This window comes from Quercus suber, unplaced genomic scaffold, assembly GCF_002906115.3.
Source record: "Quercus suber isolate HL8 unplaced genomic scaffold, Cork oak 2.0 scaffold_135, whole genome shotgun sequence".
Taxonomy (NCBI): domain Eukaryota; kingdom Viridiplantae; phylum Streptophyta; class Magnoliopsida; order Fagales; family Fagaceae; genus Quercus; species Quercus suber.
The window spans coordinates 924842-946733 of NW_027069597.1; the positions used below are offsets into that span (position 1 = coordinate 924842).

Here is a 21892-nt window from a genome sequence, read left to right on the forward strand (position 1 = left end):
TTTTTTTTTATATGCAAATTTATTTAATGATTTTTCTTTCAATTGCTCCTATGAATAGAAGCAGTTCCATATTTAATGAAATTAAAGCAAAAAAAAAAAAGGCTGCATTACTTTAATAAGAATATGCAGAGTTTTACTTATACAAATCACTTAACATGGGTCAGAAATCCAATGACCGCTAGTGCAGTCCCAGCATTTGCTTATTCAAACCAGGAGAGCATGGAGTTGGTAATTCCAAATTATTTCTTAACTTCAATTATAACTTTTCCAAAATTAGAACTTGTGAAGAGGGAGCCTAAGCTCTCCAAGTAGCTCTCAATTCCATGGTAGATTTTGAGCTTGGAACTAATCTTGCCTTCTTTTATGTAGCTCTCCATTTCCTTTGCAAAATCCCCAAAACGATTCAAATGTGAACCCACCAAAAACCCTTCCATCCTTACCTCCTTACCTACCATATTAAGCAGATTTCTTACCCCTTGTCTCTCTGTCCAGATCTGCATCAAACAAACAAGTTGGAAACTTAAATATATTTTTGTTACTTGTTATGTAGCTGTGTGTGTGTGTTTGCTGAAATGAAAATGTAAAGGAATATGATGACAGAAATGGTGTAGTCATATGGGTCACCTTCTTATATTGAGATATCATGCCACAAACTGGGATTCGTGCATGCCTGTTAACATGGTTGAGGACAGCCTCAAGCATCTCACCACCAACATTGTCAAAATAAATATCAATGCCATTGGGGAAATACCTATAACGTTCAAGATCAAATAAGTATGCCTCCTCCACTAGATTAAATGCTTGTGATAATCATAACATATAATAAGATATCCAAATGCAAGTTAAACTTCATAAAGAGATATTTCAACTTATAAACAAATTATCAATTACATAAAGATGAAACCTTAAATAATAATTACTTGCTTAATGCAGCATCTAAGTCTGTTTCTGTTTTGTAGTTGAATGCATCATCATATCCAAATTCCTCCTTTATGAGCTTTACCTAAGAATCACAAATAACATAAAATCAGAATGAGAAATTGGTGAGAATGTCTGATACAAAAAAGTAAAAATATGATATATGCATCATGCTTTATCCATTGATCTCTTATGCCTGCGTTTGGATTGCACTTAAAGTTGTGGCACGTTTTATGATTCACGTTTTCTGCTTTTTTTTTTTTTTTTTTTTTCTGCCGGCTTTTTTGACTTTGGAGACAAAATTTACTGTGCATATACTGTGCATATACTGTTCACGCACTGTTTATGCACTGTTCACGCAATATTTAATATTAAAAGTGGGTCCCACAACACTATTTACACATTTAAAAATTATTTTGCTACAGTGTTTTCAGCAACAATCAGTTTTTAGCAACTTTCAGCAACAATAAGTGCTATCCAAACGGACCCTATATCCCCAACTTTCAACAATCTGGTATCTAAACATGCCACCAATTCCAACCTCTAAAACCACACGCCAGTCAATCATTGTTAGATTCCAAATTTTATATCACTTTTAATCCCCAGTCTTCCACCATCTTTTTTTTTATTGGTAGCTCTTCCTTAGTAACAATGCACATGAACATAACGGTATTGTTAAATTTAGCATGCATAACAAAATTGATGTATATGTTGGAAGGTGATGCATAATGCATCAATTCTTCATAATGTAGGCTGAAAATATAAAATACTGAACATCAGGAACATTTGCAAATACACTAAACATAATAGTTCCAATAGAGAAATCAAACGTGAGTATTTTTCGAAATTAAAAACAATAAAAATGACTGTAAATTGTTGCGCATAAAAAGTACTTTAAAAACATTAAAAATGATTGAACTTTGTCGCATTGTTAACAAATTTGTTGTTGTTCTGATAATTTGTTGTGTTCGACACTATTATTGGATTACACTAGCAGATTTACTAGATTTCCTTACCTTGTCAAGATCGTTTAATCCAAACTTCAATTATTTTTTTCTTCCTAAAGTTTGGCGATCTATACTTATTTTTTTACTATATCTTTCTCCATAAGAATCAATAATATGGGAAACATCCTTAAATGCTGGTAGAAACACCTTTCTATTCTTTGATTTTAATAACCTTTGTTTTCACACACACACTGAAAGCAATGTATCTAACCTCCAATCCACAATTGCTACTTGGATACAGAACCTAGTTTAACCAATATAAACTACTAAACTACTTGAAAAACAGTTAATTCAAACTGCCAAATATAAGAGTCCCTCTTGTTTCCTAATTTGGTTACAGTAGTCAAAGTATCTAACAATAATAAAATTGGCAGCACTTCACTTTATATAAATCATATGCAGACTGGAATAAGTTCTCTGTGATATGATAATTGTACTTACTTTCAACTTAAGTGTTGCTATAAGTGGTACTAATCCACCATGTTATTTATGGCCTCTATCCTTTATATAAGACACACTTCTTTTTTTTTCTTTTTTCTTTTTTCTTTTTTTGAGGAAATTATATTAGACAAACTTAAAATCAAATTAACTAGCTGAACTGCAGCAATTTCCTTTAAAACAAGAACGAAAGCTATATATAGATGCATTTGTATGTTTCAAATTATTTATGTAACTTAAGCTCAATGTTGGAAAGCCAAATTGGAGAAATTTTTTAGAAGAAGCTTTACCTTGGCATTCAAGCCAAAAAAAGAATAATAATAATAAAAGACAGGGGATGGGTTCCCTCTTTCGGCCCATAGACCAAAACGAAAAAAGGCTGTATAAGTGACCACACTCAAGGCTTGGGCTAGAGATCCTATTAATCTATTATATATAAACCAACACGGGGGAGATAGATTCATAGGCCAACATAGTGGAAATTCCCAGGGAGTTTTTGTAGTCAATACTTTTCAAAAGGCTCATCATGAGGTCCACTAACTGAAACTACCAAATGAATTTTGCATAATAGGTCCCAAAAGACCCACCCACCATCTCTAGAATTGACAAAGTGGTACACCAAATAATATGGGGTTTATAATGGGTCCCAAAATCCTCACCCACCATCTCTATAATTGGCAGAGTGGTATACCAAATAATATGGGGTTTATAATGTTGTTCCCAGCAGACCCCACCCATGGCAATAAAATTGATTTTTAAGGTTCCTGACTGACATGCAAACGGGTCCGAAAGGCGTATACGCAACTTCTTCTTCTTTTTTTAATAATTTTTTGGAGAGATGCATAATCCAACTAAGTTACATGGCTCTTCTCATACCACGTCATCCGTATTAAAATCCAATAAACAAGAGACATATGTCCAAAAATAACTGCCCACTAACAAGCATTCCATTTGTTAGTAAGGCAGTTATTTTTTACAGACATGTCTCACACTTATTAGATTTTGATACCGCTGAAATGGTATCATTTAATACCAAATACCTTCTCCTTGGTCACAAAGGAAAAAGAGAGTTATAAAAATATTTTTTTGTTTTTGTTAGGTAATCAAATTCATTTAAAATACATGTAAGACAGTTTGAAAATAGCAAGCCTTTCTACATTGGCCTTATGTAAGTTGGCCTATCGAAAAAGCACTAATACTTCATTTCTACTCAAACCGATAATATCCATCGTTATCCAATCCCCCCAAGAGTGAGAGATAGCCTAAAATTGTGAGGATTTTTATTTATACTTTTTATATATTTGTTTAAATGTTGAATACTTATCTAGTTATCTTTAATTTACTCTTTTAGTGCTTAGTTTATATATTAATTATCATTTAATTACCATCACTTTGTTTTTGAGTAATGCTACAGCTACAAACTATTTTACAACATTTTTACAAACTATTGATGTAGCAAATTCTGATTAGTTCTAATATGGGTCCACCACTAACATCACATTTATATTTATCAATGATTATTTGAAAATTACTAAAATCACATCAGCAGTTTGTAAAAATGTTGTAAAATAGTTTGTGTCTGTAGCATTCCTCTCTGTTTTTAGCACCTCAAAAAGCTATTTTCTTTATTTATTTTACCACCTCACTTTTTAATGTGCCCTACATCTCATCTCTTATTTTAGCAGACAACCCAATAAAATAATATAAACAATTTATACCTATTAAATAAATAAAATAAAAAATCACACAAAAACTAGAAACACCCACAAACACCATTTCACAACCATAGAACACCGACATACCCAAGGCCAAACACCCAAACCCACAACCATAGAACACCCATAAAGAGCCATACCCACAGCCAAACACCCATTTCACAACAAACCACCAACCATTCCACAGCCACACCACCACTTTCACAACCATCAACCATACCAAAACCACACTATCACCAACCACATCACAACCTAGAGACCCAAACCAGCCAAAAACCGCCCCACAAACCACAACTCCTCCGAAACCCAACCACACCAAAACCCGATTAGTGACCCACCACATCCATAACCCCCTATGGCGTGACCCACCAACCGAACCACCACAAACCGATCAACGATCCATAACAACCCACAGTGTGACCCACCAACCCAGCCACCACAACCCAATCAATGACCCACCACTACCGCAACGCAAACAAACCACAGCCCAATCGAAACCCTAACCCAACTGCCATAAGCCAATCAAAGTGGAGGGAGAGAGAGAGAGAGAGAGAGAGAGAGAGAGAGAGAGGAATGGAAGAAATAAATATATATATATATATATATAAACAAGTAGCAACTTGCTATAGTGAACTGGTACTAGTACCAATTCACTATAGCAAGTTGTCAATTTGTTTTAGATATGGTACCATCAATGTAGCATGCAGTGTGTTGTTTGTGATGCTAAAATAGCTTTTTTAGCAATTTTAACACCACCAATGTGAATGTTCTTATCCATTATTGCTCTTAAATGACATATGAAAATATATATATATATATATATATATTTATATTTATATTTAATAGTTAATTAATAGAAAATTATGAATGTTCTTATCCATTATTGCTCTTGAATTGGAGAAATTATAAGATCCACATTGTAGACAAGTGATGTGGTTCACCATTTCACTAAAAAACTGTCACCTGTTTAAAATTGTTAATTAAAAAAATTTTTTAAACAAAAATTAATTACTAACTCAGCAATTTTAAACAAGTGGAAATTTTTTAATAGAATCGTGGACAAGTAACGTGGTCCACCAGAGGACTCTATAATTTCTCCTTAAATTGACATATGAAAATATAAATATATATATATATAATACTTAATTAATAAAAAATAATAATTTTCAAAATAATTTTGCATTTAAAATTATCTTTGCCCTTTCCCTCTTTGAATTAAAATTACCGCTTCCTCATAAGTGACCCTTCCCCCAAATCTGCGGCCTTTAAGCCTAGAATACACCCTTGACCAAAATTTGATCACTCACCCAAAAAAGGGGCTGCGTAACGTGCGTTTAGCAGCTTTAGCTTCAACCAACAGCTTAATTAGTAATAGGTGAAAAAGTTCTAGCTAAAAATAATCAATTGAGTTACAGGTTAACACTAAAATAAATTCGACACATGAAAAACACCTTTTTTTTTCTTTTCTATTTTTAAACTTAAAAAGATAATTAGTAGTGAATTGGAATCACATTTCAATTGCAACAAAGCAAAGAAAGTATTATGAGGACATCCAACCTGAAATTTAGATGGAAGAACTTATATCAATTAGACAAACTATACATGCTGACTTTTTTGTTAAATACTTGCCCACCTAATTTTATTTTAATTTAATATATCATAACTTCTTTTTAGCAAAAAACAATATTATCATTACTTCTAAACCACCTCATCCACCAATAGTATATTTTTATCCTAAATTTTCATGATTTCATTTCCCCTTTTTTATATAAAAAAGTAATTACTTGAGAATAATTGGAATCACATTCCAACTAGGCAACTACACATTAAAGGGAAGAACAAAGAAAGTATTACGTGAACAGCCCACCTAAACTTTAGATGGAATACCTGCTCTCAATTCAACAAACTAATAAAAATTCTACATGACTGACTATTAGTGGTGAAAAAAAAATGACAAATTCATGTAAGAGTGACAGCAATCAATCACAGTCTAGCATATAAGAAAATTGTGCAAATAGGTTTAAAATATTAAACCCTCCTAGCTATTGAGTTATTAATATTATTAATTAGTTTATTTAATATTAACAATGCTTCTAAACCACCTTTATCATATATTTTTATGGTTGCTATACATACCTTCTCATCTGATCCAGTGCTGCCAATAACCCTGCAACCTTTGAGTTTAGCCAATTGCCCTGCAAACATTCCAACACCTCCAGCCGCAGCCGAAACAAACACATTTGACCCTGGCTTTGGGTCTCCTAGTACCTCTATTCCCACCCATGCTGCAAACCCTGGTAGCCCTGCAATACATTTATATGTCATCTAATCTTTCATTTTTTTTTTTTAAATATACTATATTTAAAGGATAAAATCTATGAAAAAAATTAATTAATGTATAAAAAGAAGAAGCTCCAGGAGAAAAGAAAAGAAAAAAGTCTCAAGAATATGAATTCAATTAGTTCAACTGGTAAACTTTTATCATCAAATGGGGTTCGAACCCTGTTTACACCAAAACCAAATTGGTGTTTTGGCTTAATGATAAATAACAGTTATTTTGAAATGAACTTTATATATGTTGAAATTCTATTGTACCTATCCAAGAAAAAGAAAAAAAAGTTCCATGAACAAGAAGTAGTACCAAGAGAACTGAGATACTCTTGCAATGGAAGCTCAGATGCTGGGTCAACCTTCCTTAAATGCAACGCGGATGGTATAACACAATATTCGGCAACAGGACCAAAAGGATTGAGGATAATATCACCTTCCCTGTAACTACTGTCCTTTGACCGAATCACCCTTGCAATTGTAGTTGCGCTTACCACCTACATTACCATTTAGCATTTGAATTATCTATTCTATCAAAAAAAAGTACATACATCTATGACAGGGGCGAGGTCTTTTTTTTTTTTTTTTTAAGAAAAAGATATATCAATTAAAAAATTCATGTTTTATGAGAAATAGTAGACTAATAACATTCCAAAATTATTCATTTCATTTCTCTTTTGAACTATTAACATTATGAGTTTTAATTAGACATCATCTTTGCATAAAAATAAATGTATAAATCTCAATGAAAAATCATGCAATATGGAGAAATTTTTTAAAGACTTAATTTTCTAAAATACTTATTACTTTATACTCATTTAAAAAATAATTTTTACTTTCTTAAATGCTCAAAAACTGAAAAACCTTTTAATATTTGAATTTGAAAAAAAATATATATAACTCCCATTCTTTTGAGAGGGGAGCTCATATTTTTTTAGAATCAAACTCAAAGCTCAAAAAATTAAAATTTTAATGAGTTTGTAAGAGGGCATGGCCGCACCAAACACGGCTGATAGCTCCACCATTATATGAGGTTTTGGATTGGATATTGTCTTTTGCCAAAAATTACATAGAGATATAAGAAACATATTTTAAGCAAAAAAAAAAAAAAAAAAAAACAGACATATAACAAACACGGATGATGGATCCCAATTTTAGTTCTATAAATTTAGATCCGATGATTTTTTGGGTATGTGGATTGGTCTTGAACCCACAAAACCATTCTGCCAAAAGAGATGAAACTTTGAATAAATTGATTCCACAGAAGTAAGATCCGGTTAAAAAAAATGTATTTTTTTCCCGAAAAAACCATATATATAATCTACGAAGAACCGAAGAACTAAAACATACACATACGTTGATATCAAAGTATATGCTAGAAAAGTTGTAAAAATGGAATGGGGTGGTGTTTATTTAAAGTTTTTGAAGTACCTCGTTAAGTTTGGACTGAGGAAAGTAAAGGCCATCTTCAAGGCCAGACATCAGGGTACGTTGATATGGATCGACGGAGATGAAGATGTTCTGAACAATGAGATGGTGGTCCGGAATTGAATCGACATCGAGTGATAAAGTGACTGTACGGAGTTTGAGATGATCAGACGTTGGAACACCTTCGGGTGCATATGCAGCCAACTGCCACTCTCTGCTCTCAACCACCCCTGCCATTGTTTTGTCCCTAGCTTTTGTGTATGAAAATGTTTGTGTCTGTGTGAAGGAAGAGTTAATAACCACCTAGTGTTGTGAACTACTTTTTCGGTGGAGATTGGACCTGACTGACTCTTGAGATGTGGTCTTGTACAGTAGTGACCGATGGTACGGTGGAAAAAGTTGTATTAGTGCAGGGTGGCCCATAGAGTCATTAGGATATGAAAATAATTGTTCTTATTTTATGGCTAAAGGGTGTTTGGTGGGTGTTTTTAATCAATAATTTTTAATTTTTAAATAATATTTTATGTATTTTTACAAATTTTATCATCCATACATATTTTTATAAAAATTTTTAAATAATAATTTTTAATTTTTAAACAGATATACTAAGCGTGCCTTTTTCCTAAACATATAGGCTGTCAAACAAACTTATGGATGATGAAAAAGATTCGAGTTGGTAGAGAATAAAATATGGTTTATTTTTAACAGTATCTATAATTAACTTTAATAATTGTAAAATTTATTTATAAAAATATGATATTACTAGTATTATTAGTAAATTGTCAATTAGCACGGCTTCCTTTTCAATTCTTCATAAATAGTCCCAACTGCTTAAGTCCAAAATTTTCAACATTCTTGATCTTCTCTCTTGTAAGTTTTTCCAGTTTGCGTCAGTGAGGTTCTTACTTCCTATAGTAGCTTCCCTTGAAAAGTGAATACAATAAATGAATCATTATTGTTTCCTTTTCCATTAAATTAGTAGATTAACTAGTTTTAACAACTCTTTTTCAGTTGAATTCATTAAAAATACGTACAAAATAAGGAAAATAAATGAAAGGAGAAAATTACGTAATTAACTCTCTTTTTCTCATTATTTTTTAAAAGTTACTACGTTTTTTAAGTGGAGTTTGTAGTATGTCTTTGCGTAATAAGCAAGGAAGTTGATTCTGTACCGTACCGGCAAACAAACTGGTACATATAACCCCATGTTTCGTACTGGAAAAAATATCGGCCGTACTGGCCAATTTCGGGTAAAATTGGTCGGTATAGGAAAAAGTTTTTTTTTTTTTTAAGTTTTGTAATTTTTGAATTTTTGTTAGAGCAGAATGGTAACTTATTTGCATTAACTTATTAATATTATTTGTTTTCTTAGTATGCAATGGTAACTTTAAGCTTTCTATTTTTTATATTGTGTTTTTTTTCTTTTAATTAATACTAAAGTCTAAAACCATGAATAATTAGTTCTAAATTGAAGAAATGTTTTATGATAAACTTTTATATTTATTATAATATATATATATATATATTATTTATAAATATAAAAAATAGCGGTAAACCCGAAACGGTACACCGGTATTGACCAATATCCGAAATATATCGTACTGCTAGCCAAATCGGTACAGTTTTCGGTACGGTATTGACTCCCTTGGTTATAAGTTATAACTCATTCTCACCCCCTTATGCGTGTGCACATTTGTTTCTAAAAAAAAAATTAAAAAATTTAAAAAAAAAATGATGTTCAAATGTGTTTAATTAAAGCAACAATTATAATAAGTTAAGAGATGGGGCAAAAAAAATTTTTTTAAAAAAATGAAAACATTATGCATTGCTTTTATTTTTAAAAAGCTCCATATAAGAATTAAAGGAGAGGAAGCAATAACATGATGTAGCCACCCTATACCTCTAGGCCAGCCAACCAACTCTCCCTACTCTTAAGATTAATAACCAACCACTCTCAACTCTTAAGCCAAAACAACCTGCCACCCTTTCTAACATCTTAGGGCAGCCAATCAACTCCTTATTTTGACTTATAAGATCCGTAATTTGTTCTCATTAATTTCAATTTTAACTTATGTTGTGATAGCATGTCTAGCTGTTACTATTAGCTAGTTTATTTTTTAGTAGTTACAGATTATAATAGACTTGTTATGTAAAAGTATAATCAATTTTTTTTATGTAACTTTAACTTAGTTTCAAACCAAGACAGAAAATCTATTTCTCCAATTTTTCTCTGTAATTCCAGCTTTAATTATTAATTCTAAGGCAATTCTAGTTCAAGTTCTCAATTATTTAATTTTGATTTCCATCATAACACTTCTATATTTTAATAAAAATTAGACATGGAATTGACAAAAAAAAAAAAAAAATGAAAGAAACAAAGAAAGAAAGAACACGCTAGAAGGAGTGCTAACTTTTAAATTTTAACAAAATTTAGAAATGAGGTAAGGGGAAAAAATTAAATAAAGAATATGATTGGAGGACTGCTTCTTCTAGATATACACTTTTTTAAAGTGTGTTTTGATGGGCGTTGCTATTTGTTCATTTGTTAAAAATGCTTAGAAATCGAAAGGAAAACTTATTTTGTATTTTTGTATGAATTTACCAAAATCAACTCAAAAGGATAGCCTTATTTTGCTTCTCCCAAAAAAAAAAAAAAAAGCTGGCCTTATTATTATTATTATTGTGGGCTACTTTTTTGTTGTTCCAGAGAAACTATTTGCATACTCCTAGGAAACTTTTGCAATCCCACATCGAAGACAACTCCCTCCACTTGCTGCTTTATAAGTGTGAGCCGAAGAAATAGTGTACCATCAGTTTCCCAAAAAGTACGCAAATAGTTTCCCTAGGACAACAAAAAAGTAACCCACAATTATTACTATTATTATTATTATTATTATTTTTCTCTCGATTGTATTAACTTATTTAAATTTTCTTTTTCTTTTTTATAGGACTTATTAGGTTATTTGTTGAAAATAGGTAAAAATACAGTTATACTTAGAAGGTTTGGACTTTTAAAAAGTTATATATATATATATATATATTTTTTTTTTTTTTCTTTTTTGGTAATCGGTTTGTGTTTTTTTTTTTTTCTTTTAAATATGATGTAAGCTGACATTTATATTGTTATACTGACACAACAAATTTCACAATATTTTCACAATTATTGACGTGTCAATTTCTTACCAGTCGAAATGAAATAATAAAATAGGAGACTGTAGCCAACCACAACTGAAAATAAATATTTTTAAAAAATTGTTACAACACTTATTATTATCACAATATTTTTATAATTGTTGAAATCTCAGTTTTTTATATATTAAATAAAAAAAATGCTAAATTCACAACATTTTAACATTAATTTCACAACAAATTATAGGTAAGCTATTATTGATGGATAGCACTGGAGCTACAGTGCTTTTGGTTTATTCAACTGGCACTGTAGCTACAATGCCTAAAGGTTTTTTTTTTTTTTTTTCCTCCAGTAATCGGTTTGTGTTTTTTATTTCTTTGAAATATTTATGTAAGCTGGCATATATATTGTTATACTGACACAACAAATTTCACAATTATTAACGTGCCAATTTCTTACAAGTCGAAATAAAATAATAAAATATAAGACTGTGACTAACTACAATTGAAAATAAATGTTTTGAGAAAATGTTACAACACTTATTGTGGGGCCTAAGAATCTGGTGACCCCAGTCCACTTCGTACTAAGCGCAAGGCCCACGCCGAGAAGGAGGAAATGCCCGAGGACAAAGTGAGAAAAGTAGAAATTGCCCAAGGACGTTGCCGAGGACAATCCTGTCCTCAGCCAATCAAGACCATGAGAGGAGGAAGCAGCGGCCCATCGAAAGTAACCTCCCAGAGCATCCCAGGGGAAACAGCAAATACAAAGTGTCAGTTAGAGAAGTATGGTGGGGGAACAGTTCAAGGAGAATCTGTCATCTCCATATTAAGTGCGCACACCTAACTCTCAGGCCGCATTAATAAAGATGTGACCTCTGTACAGTGCTGCCTTAGTTGCTGCAACTCACAGGAGTGCTGGTAAAGTGGCTGATGAGACAGGCAATCAAAGGGGGGCATGGATGATCAACAAGTGAAAGAAAGAGATTATGAGAGAATGACTATATAATAGGGAAAAACAGATCAAGAGAGGGGGGCTCATGGAAGAACGACCAAAAAACTCCTCGAACTGTACCGAGGACAAACCTTCTTAGAAAATCTCAATTCCTCTATGTATAATAGTATGGACCATCATATTAGCCGCTGTAATCCTCACTAAGGCCTAGTTCTTAAACCCATCCTCTACAAATTCATTATATTGGGCTAGTTGGGCTTGAGTTCACTCATCCAACAGTAGAGCTGCTCAAACCCAGCCTCTACACTTATTATTATCATAATATTTTCACAATTGTTGAGGTCTCAGTTTCTTATAGATCAAATAAAAAAAATGTTTAAGTCCACAACATTTTAACATTAATTTCTACCGTGCCTAAAGTTTTTTTTTTCCAATAATCGGTTTTTTTTTTTTAAATATTTGTGTAAGTTGGCACATATATTGTTATACCGATACAACAAATTTTACAATATTTTTACAAATATCGAAATATCAATTTCTTACAAGTCGAAATAAAATAATAAAATATAAGACTATGACCAACCACAATTGAAAATAAATGTTTTGAGAATAACTAGAACAATGTTATCAGCTTAAAACCAATAATAACTTGTCATTTTGAATTTGTTCTAAAAATATTATGAATGTAGCATTTCTCTCAAATAAAATAAAAAAATATCTATTCGGATCTTAAAAATGAAGATATTGTGAAAATATTGTGATATTTTGTTGTATTCTTAGACTTCTTTTTTAATATAATCAAATTAGGTGAGCCAAAATTCACGGTTTCACACACAAAATCTATATTAATTTTCTCACTACTGGGACAGAACGTGTCGTGCACATGCAACCAACGCTAGTATACATATAAAAGAAAATAAGCTAAATAAACTTCAAGAAAGTAAGAAAATCAAAAACACACTTAGATGCTCGTTTTTTTTGAATCTATATTTACTAAGAGGGGGCGAGGAATGAAAAGGCTACACAATTTTTAAAATAAATCATACATATATTAGTGCTTTTTCTTGCATGTACTCTTAGAATTTCTTACTTTTAAAAAAGTTACAATTTTATATTAAAACGGTTTCGAGAAATTTTTTTTTTTTTTTTTTCGTTATATTGTGGATGGGCCTCTAATCCCAACTAGCTTAATGGACAAAAGTAACCTATACAGGCCTCTAAGACAATAAATGCCCATTAGGTATACACTATAGTAAAAGTGTGTTAGGCCTCTCCAACACAGCCCAACCCACTTTCAAAAAATCAACTCATATTTTGTGACTAACCAAATTCACACAGCCTTTCGGGTCTAAATAAACCTCCTAGCAAAACCACTCAAACTCCTTAGTCTTTTGACTGAATCCAACAGCTCATGGAGATACCAAACTTTTCAGGAACCCAAACACACGAGTCACACTTCTAAGAGGTGGTAGTGTTCTAATAAAATCAAAGTTATCTGATGATTCTGATCATCCACTCACACATGTAACCTGACCTTCCAGCTTAACCAAATTTTCACTTTTATAAAAGCAAAAAGCACCCATGATTTGAAATCAAGGAAACCTAATTTGGGTCCAATAAATAAAATCTCAAATAGGAAACTTTTTATTCTCTTCTCCTAACCATTTTATTTTCATGGGCTTCACTGGAACTTTTTCACTATTTTTTTTTTTTTTTGAAATTTTTTAATTATATATTATCAAATCCCTTTATCCACCGCCAAAAATCCTTCTATCAAAGTGATGAAAAGGGAATTTAGTCATGAACCAAATCCCAGACATTGCTTCTCACTCATATATACCATTGTCACCACCATCTTCATTAAATTCATCTTTGCTAAATAACCCCCATGTGAGAGAACATTGCTTAAACTTCCAGTAAGACTAGAATTTCACATTTAGCAAAGGCACAACAACCAAAGTTCACTAATAATCGTTTTATTAATTAATTGGCCTCCATGGTTACCATTCACAAGTATAGCAGAACCAAAAATACATCCAACAAGACAAAAGAGAAAGCTACTTAATTTTTGTTGAATGCGCCACCAAATCTCATGTCCTCCCCATCTCTAATTCACTTTTCTCTCTATCTTACTACTTTGTTTGAACTCATTAGCTTGGATTTATTATTAATCATGTGTTTATAGAGTTTTACTGGTAAAGTTTATATTACTTAATTTGCTAACTCTTCTGCTTCACCTTGCCGGACTCTTCTTATTTAATTTTGATAGATACTTGATTTTGTCATCATTGAACATGTATACTTGAGTTTGCTAAACTCTCCCCGACTAATTTGTTGGATTCATTTGTATAGAATTGTTAGACCTTTGTGTTGTCTTTTTGCACATGTTTATTTCAACATGTTGCACTTGCTGAATCTAGTCAACTTGAGCCTTTTGGATTCTCAACTTTAGCATTACTGGGCTCTCAAGTCTTAAGACCAATTTCACTCACTAGACACATTTGGTTACCATTGCTGAATGCTTTTATCTTAGTCTATCTGAAATATTATTTCGATATCTCTAAATGCACACAAATCATGACTTCACAAAACACATTATCCTAACTTTATTGGATGCATTATAATATTTAGTCGAACATGTTATTTTAACCTTGTTGAGTGTTTCATGATCTCACTGAATATCACTCCTGTATTGTTGCACTGCTAGAAGCAAACACTAGTAGACCTAACTTGTTACCATTGTGCATCTCTGCCCTATGAGTTTCACTATTGTTAGACTATTTTGCAACCTTTTTATTACTACAAAACAACTCATAATATCACCACTAGATGTCTTTAATTATCACTGGATATTTCACATTTGTAATTGTATTACTATTAGAAGTTGTTTGGCTTTACTTAGACATCACTTTAGTATGTCTCAACTAATTAACATCAGTGTTGTTGCGTGCCTTGCGGTGTCGCTGTTGGATACTCTTTTCTGAACTACTTCTTATCTCATATATATGGTGCTGTTGGATACCTTTTGACACTGCTAAAGCACCTCATAACTATCCTTATCATTGATGTATGCTCTATGATCTACCTACCCCATGATCAAGGGAAAACTATTTCTCTCTCTATTGCAAATTTTCATGTCTATATCATGTTTTATCTTAATTTACATACTAATCACACTAATTTATTGTTGAAGGGGAAGCACAATGGTACCAATTGATGGATGACCCATTGGCATCAATTTTGGACTCAACTACTCTAACAAACTCAATTATAATTATCATTGACACATGGTTTTAGTCTTTTAGATGTTCCTATTTGAAAAAGCGACTATTCTAAATTAAAAAGGAAAAGGTGGGGACACAAAAGCAACAACACAATTAGAAAATTAAAGTAACAATATTTTTTCAATTTTAACAAAATTTAGAAACGGGTTTAAAAGAAAGAACAATTGAAACCAGGAGGAGTTTATTTAATTTAATGTATGTTTATGTAGGGTTAGGATTTGTGGCCCAAGCCCAAAACAATGAATTTGTAGAGTACGGGTGAAAGAGCTAAGTAGATTATGGGATCAACAACAACTAATCACAACCCTCAAGCACAAACCAACATGAATTTTCACGTAAAGAATGGATATCCGAAGAGCTATATTATTGATTATGTGGTGAATACAGATCTTAGGGTTACAGTCAGGCTCCTATTCTTTTCTTCTCCCCTCTTTCGTTAGGAGCTTATTTCCTTTATATAACCTCCCTTCTCCTCATCTCTATCGTCCACTTGTACCTCATCCGTGAGTCTACTTGAGTATATGTCATGTCAAGCATCTCCTTTCTTAACCTTTCAATCTCTATTTGCATGTTATTCTTCTCTGCATGAGAAACATGACTTCCGCCACGAGGTTGAGTTCGTTCAATGTGTGTAGTATGCACACTGCCTTCACGGTCTTATCTCCGCTCCAAATTGAGAAAAGGGTCTATATGTTGGGATGCCCCAGATTCTGCCGGTTGTTGCCCTGGTTCAGCCATGACCAACTGCTGCTGCTTTCCCTTACACTCAAGCTCTTCCCACAGACGACGCCAATTGTAGGGTTAGGATTTGTGACCCAAGCCTAAAACAATGAATTTGTAGAGTATGGGTGAAAGAGCTAGGTTGATTATGGGATCAACAACAACTAATCACAACCCTCAAGCACAAACCAACATGAATTTTCACGTAAAGAATAGATATCCGAAGAGCTATATTATTGATTATGTGGTGAATACAGATCTTAGGGTTACAGTCAAGCTCCTATTCTTTTCTTCTCCCCTCTTTTGTTAGGAGCTTATTTCCTTTATATAACCTCCCGCTCCTTAGGCTCGAGAGGCCTCTTTTTCTTTAGGTCCGGTATCAGTTTCAAGGCCGGATCAGGAACCTAAGGTGGGGGTGGAGGTGGAGGTAAATTCACCACTGGCCGAGAAGTCCTCGTCCCTTTGGACTCAGCCTTATTACCCCTTTTCTTCAGCAGAAGTTTTAAGTCAGACATCTCTTCTTCCTCTGAAGAGTCCTCAAGGAGCGTAGTTAGCAGAAGTGGTTGGCGGACACTGGATTGCCTGTCGGCCTCCTCCTCGGAATCTGTAGAGGGTATTACCTGTACCCCTCCTGAAACTTCCCCTTCAAATCTAAACTTGTCTATCTGTTCCTCTAGCGAAAAGGATGAAGAGCCGACCCTTTCTCCTACGACCACCGGCTCGAGGGGAACTTGTTGAACTGGTCGGATTAGCAATGGAATGCCCTATAGGTTGGGGTGTGGAACGGGCTCAAGGTCGTATGGCGCTAAAAAGTGTCACCGAGCGACGTCTATTCGCCGAAGCCAGTGATCACCTTGTGTAATGGCGTTGCCAGCGGGCTGGATGTCTGCTTTCTTGGGTGTATAGCCGAGTATAAGTGGGATGGACCGGAGCTATCTGTCTTCACTCACGAATATCTCCGAGCGTAGTAAATAATTAAGGGCGGGGGCGTTGATAAGACTAAACCGAGGAGCAGTATATGCCTTATTTGTAAACAAACAAACAGATCCGGTCAGAAGATTGAAATATGATGGCATAAAAAACAGGTTATGAAGAATGAAGATCTTAAGACTATTGTTAGAAATCCTAAGCCTAGGAAGTCACACCTGGCTCTCCTGGTTCGGTCGGACAGTGTAGACCGTCATGCCATGCGCCCGAGACGATTAAATAGTCGTCTTTCATCCCTTTATTTGATTTGGGAAGGCAGGAGAATAATCTAACGATATCGGATCGGGATTTAAGGTAGTATCCCGCCCCTTTTTGGCTATGACATTCATACGTATATGCCAGGTCAGCCCTAATCCTAACTATTGGTTCAAGGCATCGATAGCTTCTAGTATCCTAAAGGTGTTGGGCGCGCACTGCTCAGGAGAGAGCATGTGGTTGCGAAGGTAGTTCAAGGTGATGGAACCCATTGGGAGGGTCATTCCCTCTTCAATGAAGGCTATCATTGGGATTACGACCTCTCCCTCTCTTCGGGCTGTTATATCCGCTTTGGAGGGCAATATCTCAGATTCACCCCCTGCGGTATACCATAATTTCGCTTAAATTCCTCTATCAACACCGGACTATCAACAAGATGTTGGAATTTACCCATTCTTAGAGAATGATTGAAGCAGTGGACAGGAAATGGGTTTCGAAGGTAGAAAATACTAGCCGAGAAGAAAATAAAGGACCAAAAGGCGCTGAAACTTACACAGACAAGAGTGGAGGATAATCCCTGGACTCGAAATGGACTCTTGGTGGATCCTGGAAGAAAAGAACACAGAAAATCGAAGAAGCTTGAAGGGTTTTGAATGAAAGAGCTCTCTGGTATTCTGAGGATGCGTAAAGTAAAGAAAAATAACCTCATTTGAAGGTTTATATACGAGGACAGGTGAAAGGGTGTAATTCATCCCGTCCAAATCCCGAAGAAGAACCATGTCCGTTGGATCAACAACCCACCGTTAGATACAAAAGACAAAACGCCGCCTGGAGTAATTAATACAACGCTTTGGGAATACGGAACTGACAGCGGCAATAATGAAGCGCTTGTCTCTATGCTCGTGCGCGTGTAAACTGGGGTATTTACGATTTCCCTCTTTTAAATTTCTTTATTTTTATTTCTTTTTCCTTACGTGACAGGTCAAAATCTTATTTTTTTTCTCCTCGGATGCGAGGGAAAAATTAAAATTTTGAGGGGCTATTGTGGGGGGAAAAAGGTTCAATCTAACATAGTGGGTCAAGAGCCCATATGAGGATTACTGTGCGTCCGAGAAGAAGAAGATGGTAAGGGCAAGGCCCATCTGGAAGAGGGACCCCCAGAGAGAAAAGTGATTACGATCCGAAGAGGTCGCCTTCTGTCCGAAGAGGTTATATTCCTCTGATGCGAATAGTATGGATCAATTGAACGTATAAAAGGTCAAGATGATCTTCCGAGGACTCCTCCTGATCAAGATAAGCTCTGAGTACACTTGGAGACGATAAGGATGAAGAAATATCTAAAAAGAAAGCTGCTACCACCGTATTTAATGCTCTGCAGCAACTTTTCTGGCCGCATTTATGTGGAGAAGACCCTCGAACAGTGTATCCTCACCTACCGCCACTCACACAGAGGCAAAGGAGATGCTTGACATGACATATACTCAAGTAGACTCACGGATGAGGTACAAGTGGACAATGGAGATGAGGAGAAGGGAGGTTATATAAAGGAAATAAGCTCCTAACGAAAGAGGGGAGAAGAAAAGAATAGGAGCTTGACTGTAACCGTAAGATCTGTATTCACCACATAATCAATAATATAGCTCTTCGGATATCCATTCTTTACGTGAAAATTCATGTTGGTTTGTGCTTGAGGGTTGTGATTAGTTGTTGTTGATCCCATAATCAAACTAGCTCTTTCACCCATACTCTACAAATTCATTGTTTTGGGTTTGGGCCACAAATCCTAACCCTACAATTTAGATGTTCAAAATTTAGAAATGGGGTTTGAAAGAAGAAGAAGAATTACTCTAGAATTTTTTTTTTCCTCTTTAGTGTACGGTTATATATATATATATATATATATAAAGATAAAATGGATATTAAAAAAAGCTAAAATTATATATTATCATGTTTACATTATTTTACTTACTAAACACATTAATTTGTAGCTAAAGGGGAAGCACACTGATAACAACTAAAGGGTGACCCAAGTCTAACTACGTATTTATGTATTGAACCACAACACATATTTGAATAAATCAAAAAAAAAAAAAAAAAAAAAANCAAAATTTGAACAAGTTATTCATTCAAAGTAAGACCATCTTTCCCCTCCTTCCTCTCTCTCCCCCCATAATGTACTCTTAGATGTTCTTATTTTGCTTCTTAAAAAAAAGATGTTCTTATTTTGAAAAACTACAATTCTAAATTGAAAAGAAAAAGGTTGGAAGAAATAAAGAAACAACAACACAATTGGAAAACTAAAGCAACAATAACTTCCCAATTTTAACAAAATTTAGAAACATGTTTAAAAGCAAAAGGAAAATTAAAAAATATGGCAAACATCACTTTTCATTTTTAAAAACATTTAGAAATGGGGTTGGAAGGAGAAGAAGGGAGTTTACTGTAGAAAGTAGAAAGAGGTTTTATCTTTAATGTTTTTTTTTAATCTTTAATGTAGAAGGCTTAGATGGTTTTTTTTTTTTTTTTTTTTTTAAGCTAAAGTTGAGATTCTAAAAAATTAAAGTTATGAATGAATGTACACTTTTAACCTTAGATGTTCTCATTTTAAAAATAACTAACGAGGAAAAAAAAAAAAAAAAAAAAAAAAAGCCTAAGTTATAAATGAATGTACACTTTAGATGTTATCAAGAGGAAGAAAAGATAAAAGAGAGAGCAACGTACAGGAGAGCAAAATATAAATAAAAGGGAAAGCAATGAAAAATATCGCTAGAAGGAGGGCTTGAACCTCCGACCTTGTGGTTAACAGCCACACGCTCTAACCAACTGAGCTATTCCAGCTTTGTTACTTCTTTATTTGTTTAAATTATATAAATAATTAAATTGTAATCAAGGGAATATAGAGAGTCGCCTGATTCACATTCATATGATTCGTAGAGTCGTATCCACGGCAACTACGTCATCTACGCCGAGGGAATATAGGACAAATAATATTCATCCGCAGTTTGCTTTGTTGCAAATATTTAAGATGACAGACTTTGGTGCTCCTCTAATACGTGGAGATATTATTATGGGCTTTGACAATTTTTACTCGGCTTGTGCTGTAAACATATCATTCATGCAACCAAAAATAAAATAAAATAAAATAATAATGCAAGTTTGGTATGGAAGAAAAGTACCATAAATGGCTTACAATGTGGGAAAGTGCAAGAACTTCATGCCTAAAATGGTATGAAAATTTGAAAATAGCACAGATTCACGTTACCTTGCAGAGTTAAAATTTAAAAGAGTGAAGTTACCTGGCACAATAATTTTCATAACAGATTACACGTCTGTTAGCTATTATTGATTTGATATCATTAACACTACTTTTTATTATATACTGTTAATAACTTGTGATCAATGTAAAATTTGTTGTCAATTTTGGTACGAGGGTAAGAAGGTAAAAAGGAAAGTAGTACAGCTAGGAAACCAATCTAGGCTACATCTGCTCACGCCACCTGAGCCACCTTCAGTTAACTTCAATGCTCCTTAGCAATAATAATAAATAAATATAAATATAAATAAAAACCTCCCTCTAATCCTCTTTGGACGTTATTACTATCACAAGTTCCAACTGCAAGCACCCACTCTCTCTGTCTCAAATTTCTCTAGGCCCTCTCACTAGTCTTCAACATCAAGGTACTCAATTCTCTTCCTCTCTAGCTACGAGGTACTTATGTGTTTTTGTGTATGTGTTAGGGAGAAAATCTTGAAATTGATTATCAGGAGCCTAATAAATCCGTTTTATGCGAAATTGATTGTTACAATAATATAAGAAAGTAGTCGTATTTCTTTAATTTAATTCTCTGCACAGATTATTTGATTTGTCAAAATAGTGGGAAAACAAAGCATTGCTTGCCTGGTGAATTTCGTATATCGTACATGATTTAGGCACATAGTTTCTCAAATGGATTGTTATTATAAACCCCCAACTCTGATTGGAATGTGACTCCCACTTGATTTGATTAATCTCTATTCTTTGTTTCTATGCTTGATCTGGGGGCTTTCTTTTTAATTATTTAGTCAAGATCTTGCTCTCTGATCCATAGGTTAGGCATCGTCCATCCAAGAGTTCATACCTACTATACATGGTTAATTGAATAATGGTTTTCATATATAAAATCTAAATGGGTCTGTGTCTTTGAACAAAATTCAGATACCATGGGAAGTAAGGCACCAAGCTGGGGTGAGCAATGGAGCGCAGAAGGTTATGGTGGGAATGATGATGATGACAGGCTCATGAACAAGGTAGGAAACAGCAGTGGCAGCAAGATGGGAGATGTGAAAGCAGCAGCATCGGCAGGACTCGGCAAGGCCAAGGCAGCTGCATCAGTGAGCGCCCAAAAGGTTAAGAGCGGAACCTCGGTGGGAATCAAATGGGTCAAGACTCAATACCAGAAAAAGGTCTCTAAATGAACAAAGATTTGCTCCTTTGATTGGATGAATGAAAACTTGTATTTCTTCCAAAAAAATAACCAAGAACATTTTTACATGAAACTTTATACATACTAGGTGGACAATGTGAACAGCTCTCTTTGTTGGCTTGGTAGTCACTAGTCAGTTGCTCACTTTTCTTACCCCAAGCCCGAAGATGGACAATTTGATTTAGTTTTGCTGTTCCTCACCCTCTATATATTATATTAATATTGTTGTGCTTTGTGATGTACACTAAGAAGATTGTGTAAAATCCTTTTAGTGACATAATGCCATGGCAGTGCTAGCAAGCTCTACCATAGTAGCAGATAGCTCCCA

General features: G+C 34.0%; 1 protein-coding gene, 1 long non-coding RNA gene and 1 other non-coding gene across 3 annotated transcripts; 1 reads left to right on the forward strand and 2 right to left on the reverse strand.

Moving 5' to 3' along the window:
- Positions 1-88: 88 nt before the first annotated feature.
- On the reverse strand, positions 89-8282 carry LOC112034865 (2-alkenal reductase (NADP(+)-dependent)). Its single transcript, XM_024067676.2, has 6 exons — positions 7838-8282; positions 6720-6903; positions 6215-6381; positions 921-1003; positions 625-751; positions 89-494 (listed from the first exon to the last, which is right to left on the reverse strand). The coding sequence occupies exons 1-6, from the start codon at positions 8069-8071 to the stop codon at positions 240-242; spliced, it is 1050 nt and encodes a 349-aa protein (XP_023923444.1). The 5' UTR covers positions 8072-8282; the 3' UTR covers positions 89-239.
- Positions 8283-19865: 11583 nt separating this feature from the next.
- On the reverse strand, positions 19866-19939 carry TRNAN-GUU (transfer RNA asparagine (anticodon GUU)). Its single transcript has one exon. It is a non-coding gene; the product is annotated as a tRNA-Asn (tRNA).
- Positions 19940-20608: 669 nt separating this feature from the next.
- LOC112034867 (uncharacterized) lies at positions 20609-21892 on the forward strand. Its single transcript, XR_002885415.2, has 2 exons — positions 20609-20779; positions 21297-21892. It is a non-coding gene; the product is annotated as an uncharacterized LOC112034867 (long non-coding RNA).